This window comes from Cheilinus undulatus, linkage group 8, assembly GCF_018320785.1.
Source record: "Cheilinus undulatus linkage group 8, ASM1832078v1, whole genome shotgun sequence".
Lineage (NCBI taxonomy): Eukaryota > Metazoa > Chordata > Actinopteri > Labriformes > Labridae > Cheilinus > Cheilinus undulatus.
In genome coordinates, this window is record NC_054872.1 from 17,250,767 (window position 1) to 17,264,153 (window position 13,387).

Sequence of the window (13,387 nt, forward strand, 5' to 3'; positions counted from 1 at the left end):
TGTTTAATGTGGTTACTCATCACTTCAGTTGAGTAGTTGAACATGAGTGTAACCCTCAACTGCCTACATACAACTTCATTTCCATATTCTAGTTGAAAAACCTGCCATATGCCGCTGTTCCTATGACAAGCCAACCAGCAATAATTGGGAAATATTTTGACAAAGTAGTAACATTTATTTTATTAGCTTTCCCAGATGCATGTCAAATATATTCATGCAATGGATATGAGTCGATGTGGCATGACAGGTCTATTTGGAAAGATGCAGCATGTATTTTTGGCCGTTAAAGATGTACGGTCTGCAGCAACACCCTTCTCAATACTTTGGCTAGTCCTCATAATTGCCTTTGTTGGTGATGTAAATAGAGTTGGTAGCACTACTTTATGTCAGCTTGCTTCCTTCATCAGAATTTAATCAAATTCCTTACAACTGGGAAGTGAGCAATAGAACTGTGGTGTCAGTGTGCTAATTCAGTTGGCCTGTTTTCAGGTGCAGGATTTATCCAAGAGCAGTCTAACACAGGCCTTTTATTCTTTGCTGGATGTGTCACCAAAAATGTGGAGCATAAATTAAGAGTATACCAACCTCTGCAGGTCCCATAAACATCGCCGGGCACGGTATGAATTGTCTGGTGTAAGCACACCCTTTCTCTGCAGTCTTTTAGCAGTCGAACTATCACCTACCCCCTGGCAGTAGTTGTGTGCTCTTGAAATGACTGTGTAGCAATAGTTAGTTTCGCTGTTGATGGTCCTGTTTGTTTTCAGAGCTCATCAAAAAGCATCAGTATTCATTTCAATCTCCTCTTAGGAGCTTTAAAGATTTAAAAAGATGTGTAGGCATTGTCATAAAAAAAGTATTAAATACAAGGAAATGCCACACAAAATGAACTGCAAATGAAGTTACAATCTGCCTGCAGCCTCATCTGATCTTATCAAATGTCTCGCCTCATACTAGGGAAACAGGAAACTATAGTGTGAGTCTTTGGGGTGGCCGGTCAGATTTCAAGGGTACCTAGACTGTTTTTTCAGCTGTATTAGTTGTTTTTCATCACATATATAGAGAATATGTGGGAAAACAAATTAAATAGAATATAGTGTATATCATGTAAGCAGGCCTGCCCACAGATTTGATGCATTGATGATGTCAGTTCATGTGTGTTGGATCAGTAGCATTGGCGCTAGCATCCTGGCCAACAGTTACCACATTTTAGAGCAGAAAAGTCTGTGAAGCTGTTATTGGGTTTTGATGTTCAAATTATTTATTCATGCCACTTTTTAACCCCTTTTCATCACTATTTTTTCCACATTGTTTCCAAATTTGAACCATTTTCGCCTCTTTTTTTAAGATTTACCTCTGAGCTTTGTTCCCTATATTAGAAAGAGAAAGGACAGTGGGCACAGCCGGAAAGAGAGATGAGAGAGTGGGAAATGACATGCCATGAAAGAGCCACTGGCTGGACTTGAACCTGGGCCACCCATGAGCAGGGGACATAAACTGACTTCTAGGCCATCTGCAATATCATTTTTGTCTTTTTAACCAGTTTTTCACTACTTGACACCCCATTTTGTTACTTTTTGCCAAATGTTTGCCTCTGTAATCCATTTTTGCCAATTTTGAAAGCTTTATCTCCTTTTTTTCTACTTTTTTAACTGCTTTTCATCATTTTTAAATACATTTTTAACCCTATTTTACCTTTTATAACCTGCTTTGGCCATATTTTTCCTTATTTTTAAACCCTAAACCTATTTTGCCACTTTTTAACTGCTTTTAATCATTTTTCTGCAAATTGTTGCCCCTTTTTCCCTTTCGTGACCCATTTTTGCCTAATTTTGATTCTTTAAGCCTAATATATTCCACTTTTGCCACTATTTAACCACTTTTTTTCATTTGTTGTCACTTTTTTTTTGGCCATTATTTCCACTTTTAACTACTTTTCTGCGTTTTCTCACCCATTTTTGACCTTATTTTGCCATTCTTAGCCCTTTTTGCCATTTTTGCCCATTTTGACACCACAAGTCGTTTTTGCCACTTTTTAACCGCTTTTCATCCTATTTTGCATTTCTAAACACATTTTTGTCAATTTTGTCAGATTTTTGTTTCTTTGAACCTGTTTTTTTTTCCCAACTTTTGCTTATCAGTGACCACTTTTCACTACTTTCCTTATGCCAATTTTCTGTCACCTTTTACCCATTTTGCCACATTTTAACTGCTTTCCACCATTTTCCCAGCCATTTTTACTATTTCTTGCCCTTATCAACCCATTTTTTCCACTTTTTCCAACTTTTGCACCTCTGCAACTACTTTTCACCACTTTTTGTTTTTTTTTTTCTACTTTTTAACTGCTGAACATTTTTTTGCCCTTCTTAACCAGTTTGCCATTTTTAAACCACTTTCACCACTCTGTAACCACTTTCTTTTCGGGTCAATTTTTGTCACCTCTAACCCCTTTTTTATAGTTTTCACCCTTTTCCTTTTTTTTCAATTATTTAATAATTTTTCTCAAAGTTATTGTAGTTCCTTCTATTATATTCCCTGGCGTCCTTGGTTCTTAAGCAGAAATTTCTTTTTCCAAACAAAACAGGAAGATATTGTTTGCATCTTTATGTGGACAAGGCCCCAGAAAGCTCTCCCCTTTAAGTATAATTGTGTTTGAGTTTTGTCACCACAGCAGAAAGTATGAGTCTATACTCATGATAACAGCACTCCTCTGGCAGCAGCTTTAACGTTGTGTGCTTCACCCAGTGCTGTGGGCGCTAAAGAATATGACTGATTATCATAAATATGCATCACACACACACACAAACACAATTTATATTTCATCACTGTGCTGGACCACAGAGGGATTGAAGAAATGCTAATGTGTCCGGCAGCTTTCCTATTTAATTCCAGTGTTGATGATGATCCTGCTTTGGGTCCAGTGGGACCTTACCTGCAGCTAAATGAAACAGCATTATCTCCATGCAAATATGACCAGAAGAAAACAAACAGGCAAAGTAACTCATCTAGTGACTGACTGCGAGCGAGTCATTGGCTTCCTGTGAAACCCAGAGAAGGAAAAAGAGGGTTCAAAACAACCTCAGAGTCTGCTGTAATTTCCGTTGCAGTCTGTGTGTCTGCAGACATCCTACAAAGAGTTTCACAGGTTCTTATTGTTTCACATTCTTTAATTAACGTCATTCAATCAGAGTTATGCCTCAAAGTCTGACCAGGGGAACTATAAAGCAGATTAAAGCACACACCTGTGTTTAAATATGTCTCTTTCTTGTACTGTTCCTTTAAAAGCTTCATTTGGATGAGATTTGGATGGCTGGTTGTTCACAAATCTGCACCTTTGCCCAATATTTAATGAATGCTGTGATTCCAGCTCCTAGAAGAAGGAAAGCCAAATTTGGGGGAAGAACATTTGAGGCCTGCGGCAAAACTTTTAAAAAATGACTTATCTACACTCGACAGAGGTGTAAACAAAGCAAAAAAACGTCCGGCACGCTCGGAACACAACTTAACACACGCCAACAAAGCTGATGTTTAAGTAGTTTGAAGGTGCTGCTGCAGCGGCTCCCAGGCAAATGTTTAGATGAAAACTGGCAGCACTGACAGCTTTAACTGTAGGGCAGCCAGCTCTCTTCAACAACACAAGAAACAAACAAAAGGCGATCTTAAGAGCCGAACAGGTAGGTAACACGCGCCTCCTCCAGGGTGTCAGCTGGGATTGTGATGGTGGAGGAGTAGCTGCTGTGCAATGCAAACAATGCTGCTTTTCATGGTGTTTCTGGAGGAAATACACTGTGGGAACTTAATCTAGCCAAGTGCATCCGTCTACTTCCTAGTGGAAAGATCCTATTACAATCATTAAAAGCCAACTGTAGCTGACATGTCCAAATGTACATGTTATTTCAAGATATTTTCAATGAAAAATGAGGCATGGATTGCTTTTAGAAAGGAGTAAAATGTGCCAGTAGGGCAAAGATTTGTAAATGAGATGTAATGAATGCACAGAACGTAAATTCCACTGCCAGGGGGCTCTCAATCAAAATAACAAAGGTGTGTTGGAGATGAGCTGTTCAGCTCTGCCCACCTCCATTGCTTTTTTTTCTTATTGACACTGTCGACTATGTTCTCTGAAAACTCTGTAAGCTGTGCTTACTGAATAGTAAATCACATTTTTCATTCCATAGATGAATTTTACATAATGAGGGAGAAAAGCTGTTAAAAGTGGGCCTCCTAGTCTGTGCCTTGAGCTTCCCTCAGGATTAATTAACTAATCGATCAATCTGACTAATTCAATCAATCAATTCTTTCTATCTATCTATCTATCTATCTATCTATCTATCTATCTGTCTGTGCTGTCAGTCAATTGAAAAATTAGTTAAATTAATTTTAGGCTTTGTAATTAATTAATTGCAATTAATTGCATATTAAGCATCACTGGTACATTGAATAATAACTGTAACAAAACTATCAGAAAGGACATGCTTCTGAATGGCATCAAGACTTTTTGTCAGCTTTTGAAACAGAAGTGGAGACTGAGGGCAGATTGTCCAACTACTAGTCACTCTGGGATTATTTTAATCTACACTTTATGGATTTAATCATTAAACGATAAAACATTAAGAGCACAGAGAGTTTTTACGTGTTCCAAAGTTAAAAAGCTACTTTGGCGGGTTGTGTGATGGTATCAGAATGAGATTAATCAGCAAATATATTTTTAAATCAAAATTTCACCCCCCGTGATTAATTGATTAAAAGCTTTGACAGCATTACTATCTATCTGTCTGTCGTGAGTGTGTAACACCCTATAGTCCACCAACTAAACCTGATGGGAAAGTTGTCAATTTTGCCACTTTTAAAGTCTGATATGATTTATACTTCTACTGTATGTGCAGCTGATAGATCAGCTGTAAATATTGGCAGAAACTTTCATACATGTCATTTACCCTTTTTAGTTTTAGTCTAGTTTTAGTGGACAAAAATTCAAAAACATTTTAGTCTAGTTTTAGTCCATAAAATGTCCTAACATTTTAGTCTTAACTTCCAGTTCAAGCCATTATTCTCTTGTCTAGATCTGGTACCAAATCATGACATTGTCTACACACTCTGCTAAACCTGGGGTCCCTGCTTTCTACAGCTGAGAGACAGAAGAGATAGAGCTGAATTTTGGAGACGTGGAGAAATATTGATGATTTGAATGTCCAACAAAAACTACATTACATTCTAGTCTAGTTTTAGTCATCTTGACGACTTTTGTCAGTTTTAGTCATCACAGATCTATTTTTGTTAGTCCAGTTTTTGTCATGGAAAAAAGGCTGTCAACAAACATTTTTAGTCATAGTTTTAGACGACAAAATTAACACTGTGGTAGATAAATGCAATGAAGTGCCCTCTTTGGTGCCCTCTTAGTGGACAAAATTTCCCAATTTGACCAATTTGGTGCATTCAAGTGAACAAAAATTTGACAAAATGCTCTCCTAAGTGGCCTCTTAATGGACAAAATTTTGCTCAGTGCCCTCTTCAGTGTCCTCTAAATACACAAAATATGGCTATGTTCCCTTTAAAGTGGCCTCTTAATGGACACAATTTTGCTTAGATGTCTCCAAGTAGACAAAAATTGACAGTGCTTCCTTTGTGGACAAAATTTAACAAAGTGCCCTCTTAAGTTTCCTCTAAATTAACAAAATTTTACTTATTGCTCTCTAAGTGGACAATAATTGACAAAGTGCTTTCTTAAGTGGTCTCTACATGGACAAAATTGGCTTAGTGCTCTCTTAATTGCCAAAATTTGGCTTGATATTCTCTGAGTGGACAAAATTTGACGAATTACCCTCTTACATGCCCTCAAAGGTGAAAAAATTGACAAGGAGTGTTCGTTGATGCCCTCCACATACATAAATCAAATTATATTAATTGCTCTCTGAAGTGCCCTTCTTGTGAGAAAATTTGGCTTAGTTCCCTCTAAGTGCCTCTAGGGTGCTTTTAAATAGGCAGTACATGATAAATTACTCAATATTCTGCCTTTCCAGTGGACAATAAGTGATAAAGTGCCCTCCAGGGTTGTCTTTCAGTCTTTCACGGGATGTCCTCTCAGTAGATGAAGCCCCATGAGTAACAGTGGAGGAAATGCAATGAAGAGCTTTAAGTCCATTTTCGCTGACATCCTCCTTTGTGCACCTTTGTTAAATCAATGGTCATAATTCATTTGTTTTACAGAGGTGTGGTTGGTTTAATCATAATAAAAAAGTTAAATCTCAACCTGAATTTTTTACTATTTCACTTTAAATGTCTGCTGACTTTTTAAACCATGGTGGCCCTCTGCTCACAACAGGAGCCCTTTTCTCATTTTCGCCCCTGCTCCTCAAACATCCTGAGTTCACCACTGCTCTACCGATACAGATGTCAATAATATCATGCATTCCTAGTTTGAGGTTATGTCATCTCCACTAATATATATATATATATATATATATATATTTGATTAATAGACATTTCAGTGCAATAATTATGCATATTGTAGCTTTAACTAATTTTATAGAAACATCTAATTTTAAGATTATTGAGTAAATTTTCTTGCCTGACTGGCAGATTTCTTCACTGCAGGCCTCATTTTTAATCTTCAAATTAAATATTTATCTGCACTTGTCAGGAGAATGAGTCTTATATAAATGCAATGAGACATTTTTGACTACTAATTAGTCTTGTTAAGATGTAAGTTTGTGCTGTGTTGATAGCCTCCTCTGCCTTTTCCAAGTTTGTTTTTGAAGTGTACCAACATCCCCATAAATCATTTGAAAGGTCACCAACAATCCTTCACTCAAGAGAAAAATAAACTTTCCTGTTCAAATATATATATTTATTTCTGTATTTCTTCATACAAACATATTTTTTTTTCTCAAAAATAAACTGTTCAAATGACTAAATCGATACAAGTGCACATAGAAGACTGTGCACAACAGTCACAGAGTGGGTAAAGCTGTGCGATGATTGGATAGAAAGCAACAGAAGGGAATCCTCAAGGTTGTCACAGTTATAAAAGCACGCAGTCCTTTCTTTTCCACTCTGTATTGATCTCCACCGACACCTGAGTTGTGCAGGAGCACTTTCAGCTCTCTCTTCAGGTAGGAGAAACATTTAAGAGGTTATGCTCCTGTGTGCAAAGATTCGCCAGATTAGAAAAGATAATTATGATGACGCCATTAAATTCTGACTTCATTTCCAAATAATTAGTCTGCAGGTGCAGCTCAGATGTATCCGTCAAAACAAGTCACTTCATTTTGCCTTGAGTGTGTAAAAACTAATTTCTGTTAGAAGGAGGAAGGGAATGTTCTGTTTTCATTCATCTCTGATGCAAATTTACTTGTTTGAACTTTGTTTGGCCCCTGTGATCTGCAAACATGAGAGAAGTATCAACATATGGCTGGGTTTTTATTCTTATTTGGAAAGGAAAGTGGATATCTAAGATTGAATCCTTCAAGAAACACTTTTGGTTGCAGTATGGCACATGCACCGAGCCCTGGCAGAGCTCTTATTGGCTGATAGGAGGGATAAATGCCTCCTCAGCAGCAGCACACATGCTTTGTGTCTAAGCATGTTGAGTGTGCATTTTTCTGTTAAGCTCAAATCCGCACCAGATGACCAAAACAGCAGTCATTAACTTTTAACATAATCCTCCTCTTTAATTTCATGTGTTGCGTTCAGGTGGTTTGCAAGCTCCTGCATGACAGCATCTTTTCCAATCTGATCGTTCCTCCTCTTCTCCATGATCACGTCCTCCAGGCTCTGAAACTCCAGGACGTGGCTCTTCTTCTCTGAAAAGAGTAATTTTAACCTGTATGGCTGCTTTCCAATCCTTATCTCTCCTCCTATTTTAAACTCCCGTTTCCCAAAGCGGCACCAGGCGGCAAAGCACTCAGAGTTTCTCCAGTACAGCTCTCTGTCTCTGGAGCCAACGTGATCCAGGGCGTTGCGCACGATCACCTCCGGCGGGAGCGCACGGTACCTGTACATGCCGTTCACTATCCGGCCTTTTTTACCTTGGCTCACATCTGTGAGGAAGTTGTTCTTTATCTCAGCCCTGTGCAGATGAACTACCTGGAAGTCCCCGACGTAAACAGCCCAGTGAGGATACTGTCCAGTGGCCACGAACTCCAGCAGGTCTCCGGGTCTGCAGTTGTTGAGCAGACTCTCCGCTGAGTGCGTCGCGTCCCCGCTGCTCCTCTCGTAGACGCACTCCTCCCGGTAGTAAACAGCGCACTCCAGCTCGTCCTGCGGGTCGAAAGGCTTCTCGTCATGATTCACCGCGTGGTTTTCATTTGAAAAGTGGTCCATGTGTTCGTCCTGATCATCGTCGCCGTCGTCGTTGGAGAAAATGTAAGAGACGCCGATCCGGGGTACGTCGTCGTCCGGGTCGAACCCATTTGGGTCCGACGTTGGCACCTCTGCGTAATTCAGATGCGTCAGTTTCTCCACCTGGTTCCCCATAAAGGTGAAAGGTGGATGAAGGGGGAGAGGGCTGAGCACAGAAACAGGATCCACCTGTTCTACGCGCACTCAGAGAGCAGACACAGGAAGGAGGCGCGAGGCGGAGGACAGAGTCTCAACTAAATCCAAAGACGGTCACCAATAATCCATGTCCATGAAAATAAATCCTCTATATGAGCAGCGAGTACGCACACCTGTAGGAAACAAAGACAAACGCCGCGATCATTAATTTTAGAGCAGGAGAAACCGATCTACAAGTCAAAGTCAGAGCCTTACTTCACATTCCCAACAGGTGTGACCTGTCGCACCTGTTGGCTCACAGTTTCAGCGACACTCACCAAACTAACACCAGTTTTAATACACTCCAGAGCGGTTTAATGTCACTCCCATTCTGCTTACACAGCGGTATTTCTCAGTTATTTAGTTGAGACTGAGTGAAACTCCGGCAAACACTCACCTGCAGGTCGACTCCTCACACTCAGCAGCTCTTCCTTCTCTCCCTCTCTCTCCTCTCTCCTGGCGTCACATCAGTAAAATAAACAGGATCACAGTCAGCAGCAGCAGCTCCTTCCTCTACAGCAGGCTGCTGGTTTGCTCTGCTCTACAGACTGTCAGTACTCTGTACCTCCGTGTTTGTTGCAGCGAAACTCAGCTAGGATCAGTGGCTGCTGGGAGGTGTTGTCATTTAAAGAGACAGTACGCCTTTTTAGACTCATTTACGTACTCACTCCGGTCTTCATATGAGATGTAGTGAGGACGATCTACCACATGGGGTGGATGTTTCCACAGTTTTTTCCATATGGGATTTCTTTCATCAGTAAAATATTACCCGTACATTGTATTATGAAATTTGCCAAACTAAGCCAAAAAACTCATTAAAAACTAAACGTATTTAAATTAAAAGCTCCTGTGGGGAATCTACAGCTAATATAGAATCAGAATTTTCCATTCAACCACAATAATTGAAAGATGCATTTTATGGTCAAAGTATTTAAAATGAGAACTTTTTCTAATAATAATAAATAATATGAACACAAAAGCTGTTTTGGTAAAGGTAGGAAGTTGCCTGGGATCTCATGCCCAAGGGGCCCCAAGGCATGGGAGTTATATGGACGCCATTTTCAAGGGGGGCGTGGCCTGAAACCCTGATGTTAAGGTTACAGTTGGGCCAAAACCTCATATCTCCATTTCTCTTTATTTCCATAAATCAGAGCTTTAAAACATCTTTTTACATCTGTTAGTGGGTGTTTACAATTTTAAACCAATTAAGAGTCATTGGCGTTGGGTAAAAACCTCCTATCTCCAAAATCACTTCTTTTCAGGGAATGAAAAACACCGTATTTTTCCATGAATCTTAACACCAAATGGTCACTTTCTTTTTGACACGTTTTATCGTTTTAAATAGTGCTGCCAGTTGGTTTGAAAAATTTATCAAATTAATTACAGGCTTTTTAATTAATTAATTACAATTAATTGCATATGCCGATAATTTGAGAACGACTGCATGACAGGCAGATTTAATAATAAAGTAACAAAACAATCATAAAGGACTTGATTTTGAATCGTATCAAAACTTTCTTTGAAACAGGGGAACTTGAGACCAAGGACGGCTCGCCCACTCACTGGTCAATCTAGGATGCTGCTACTCTGTAGGGTATGGATTTTATCTATAAATTTTAGAAATAAATAATTTTTTCGTGTTCCAATTGAAGTGAAAAACGTACTTAAGCCAGTTTGGTGGTGGCATCAGAATGCGATTAATCAATACATTTTTTTGAATATACTTTGTTGTGTCGATTAGTAGTGTTAGTTACATAGATGCACATCTTATCTTCACAGATAAACATTGACACATTTTCCCCATTTTGACATTCTAACCCTTGTTCCCTCACCCCTTGTTCACCCTCACTCATACAGATAAAAATATATATACTTATACATAATCAGAATACATTTTTAAATCACATTTTCACCCCTGTAATTAATAAATGAAATTCATTGAACATTTTGACCACACTGGTTTTAAAATTTGTAAAACACACTGACAGATGCTAGGCTGCCCCCAGCCAAAATGAGGCCCTGAACAGACTCTGGTTTGAGGCCCCCAAACACTGAGGAGGTCGACGTCAATTAATCCCTGATTAGCACCAGCGCAGGAACTTGACAGAGTTTAATCATAAATTCACAAACTAAACAAAGACAGGAGTGGACATTGTAACAGAGAGGGTGCAGAACAGTGAGTGAATTTACGGGACATACATGATGAGAGTTTCTCTGCAGCAATCAGGAGAAAGAGAAAAGCAGAGCGAGTGGACACTGCTCTATAAAAATATATAGTTGATTTACTAATGTGTGATGCCCAGGGAAAGTTTATATCTGGTCAATGATGTATGTTCATCATGTTCATCATTATCATAAAAACATCAACCTGATATGCTGAGAGAGAAGAAAAAGCACTCAATGTGAGCGTGCCCCCCAGGTGATGAGGCCCTATGCACCCTGAATGTCCTGTGTACAGGGAGGGGAGGGGAGGCCTGGACAGACTTAAATGGTGACCAGTCGAACTGATTTATGAATTAAAAAAATCAATATAATGAAAAAGGAGTTATGAGGTTTTGGCCTGACACCAGCGACCCCAGGTGGTTGCCCGCATAGGTGATGGCCCAAATCTGATGGACACTCCAGTAGCCAAGAGGACTTGGGGTGTATGTTGTGTTACTTTGGAAATCTATCCATTCAATCACAATTAGGATTTAAATTGGTTCATATTCCTAGTAAAATAACAATAATAATAAATGTTGTTTTTTCTGGTGCCTAAGCATGCATCAGCCACCACTGCATAAATCTTTGCCACAGTTGGGCCACTCCAGACAAAATGTCTGGCTACATAAATGCTCTTGCCTTAAGGGGCCTCAAGGCATGGGCAATAACCTGTATGGTTGCCAGAGTTAGGCCTGGAATATAAAGTAAAATGTAATTCCACTGCCAGATTGTCGACTTCCCAGCCCCTCTCTTTCCCTTTCACTCATTCAACGTCACTCTCATTCTCTCTCTTTCCCATCACTTACACACTGTGCCCACTGATACAAGTTACTAGAGGAGAAGTAATACGTGGAATCCTTCATGCTTCAAAATGTCTCTTTGTTCACCAGCTGTGATTGCTCTAATCAAGATGAGGAAGGGCCTTATGCTAGTCCGGGCCTGAGGCCTCCCAGTCACTAAAACCAACACAGCATGTACAGGACAAAATGAGCATCCTAGGAAGGACAGCTATACAGCATTGATGAAATTATTTGCATCATACTTTCAGATTATTTCTCTAAACAGGTGTGAGCCTATTAAATGTTGACCAGCACATTACAAAAACTTTCAACCTTTCATCAACTAAACCATAGTCAAGAATTTTTTTTCCTTTGTAATCAGTGACTCGTTTTACACAGAATAGAAAAATCTTGTGGTTGATTAACTTAGCAGCTAACAGTGACCACATGTATAAACAGCAGCTCAGTTATAATGAGATCAGTATTCAGAATGTTATGTACGTCCATGAAATGAGCTTAAGAGTGAAATCAGATTATACAGTGAAATCTCTTCAACAATTTACATCATTTATGTACAATATGTACAGGAATTCATGATGTAATATACAGATTAGGTTTATACAGGCTTGAGAAATACACTAATCAAGACTGCGTGCTATTAACCAAAGTTTCCTTCATTTTTTCTGACAAAAATGAAAAATGCTGCTATTGTAAATTTGTGTAATTTAACTGACTGTTACATGAAACTTAAATTTATGTCACTGCAAACAAGGAATCAGAATCAGGATTAGTGCATTGACATTTGAGGGGATTAGTTTGATGCTTTAGTGCAAAACAAAAAAATAACATCCTTAATGTCAAAGAGAAAACTGATTTCTACAAAGTCATGTTAATTCAACAAACATATGTTAGGTAAATAAATAAATATTCACCCCCTTCAGGTCAGTATTTAGTAGAGTCACCTTTTGCTACAATCACAGCACTGAGTCTGTGTGGATAGGTCTCAGTCAGGTTTGCACATCTGAGGACGGCCTGATCTAGACAGATCTACACATTTCCTTCCATTTCTTGATGATGGATTTAGCTGAACTCTAGGGGATGTTCAGTGACTTCAATTTTCTTAATTCCCTGAACAACTCCAGTTGTTTGGAGTGTTATTTTGTCTTCATGGTGTAATGGTTGCCAGGAATACTGATTAAGCAGTGGCTAGAGCTTCCAGACACAGGTGTCTTTATACTACAATCATTTCAGACACATTCACTGCACTCAGGTGCTTCCATTCCACTACTTGTGAGACTACTAGCACCTGATTGGCTGGACCTCTGTTGAATTAGGTGATGAACTTTAAAGGGTGTGAATATTTATGCAATCAGATTTTTACCTAACATATGTTTCTTCACTTGACATTATCTTTTAGAAATCTGTTTTCACTTTGACATTAAAGAGTTTTTTTTTTATAGGCACTGTATCTGGGTGGCCCATCCATGTATCTTCAATGTACAGTATGGGAAACAATGCAAAGTAATGCAAAAATATGAGTAGTTTATCCTTAACTGTAATGCCAAGATTTTGCTTCCAGAAATGACCTGTAGCTGGGACAACAGTAGAGAGAAGCAGTCCGTCTAAATGGAACTTTTACAGAGGGCCTTTTTCACAGCAGCACATTCTGACTTGTTATTGTGGGAAAGCAGAGGTGTTACAGATATCATTGACAATGGCATCCTTGTATTCAAGTGTCCCAGAAAGCCACGACAGTGTGAAAGACACAGAATAAGGACTCCTGATGCCAGTACCCTGAAATGTAGCCAGCTGAATGGTTTTCAGCCACCATTTATTTCATGTGTCATTACACCTTTGTCTGTGTTTTGAAACAT

General features: G+C 39.1%; 1 protein-coding gene across 1 annotated transcript; it reads right to left on the reverse strand.

Moving 5' to 3' along the window:
- Positions 1-6,829: 6,829 nt before the first annotated feature.
- Positions 6,830-9,106, reverse strand: lratd2b (LRAT domain containing 2b). Its single transcript, XM_041792710.1, has 2 exons — positions 8,930-9,106; positions 6,830-8,666 (listed from the first exon to the last, which is right to left on the reverse strand). Exon 2 carries the CDS (start codon positions 8,470-8,472, stop codon positions 7,642-7,644), a length of 831 nt encoding a protein of 276 aa, XP_041648644.1. The 5' UTR covers positions 8,473-8,666; positions 8,930-9,106; the 3' UTR covers positions 6,830-7,641.
- Positions 9,107-13,387: the final 4,281 nt, after the last annotated feature.

Coding starts and splice junctions, on each gene's coding strand:
- lratd2b (XM_041792710.1), bottom strand. CDS start 8,472: ATGGGGAACCAGGTGGAGAAACTGACGCATCTGAATTACGCAGAGGTG.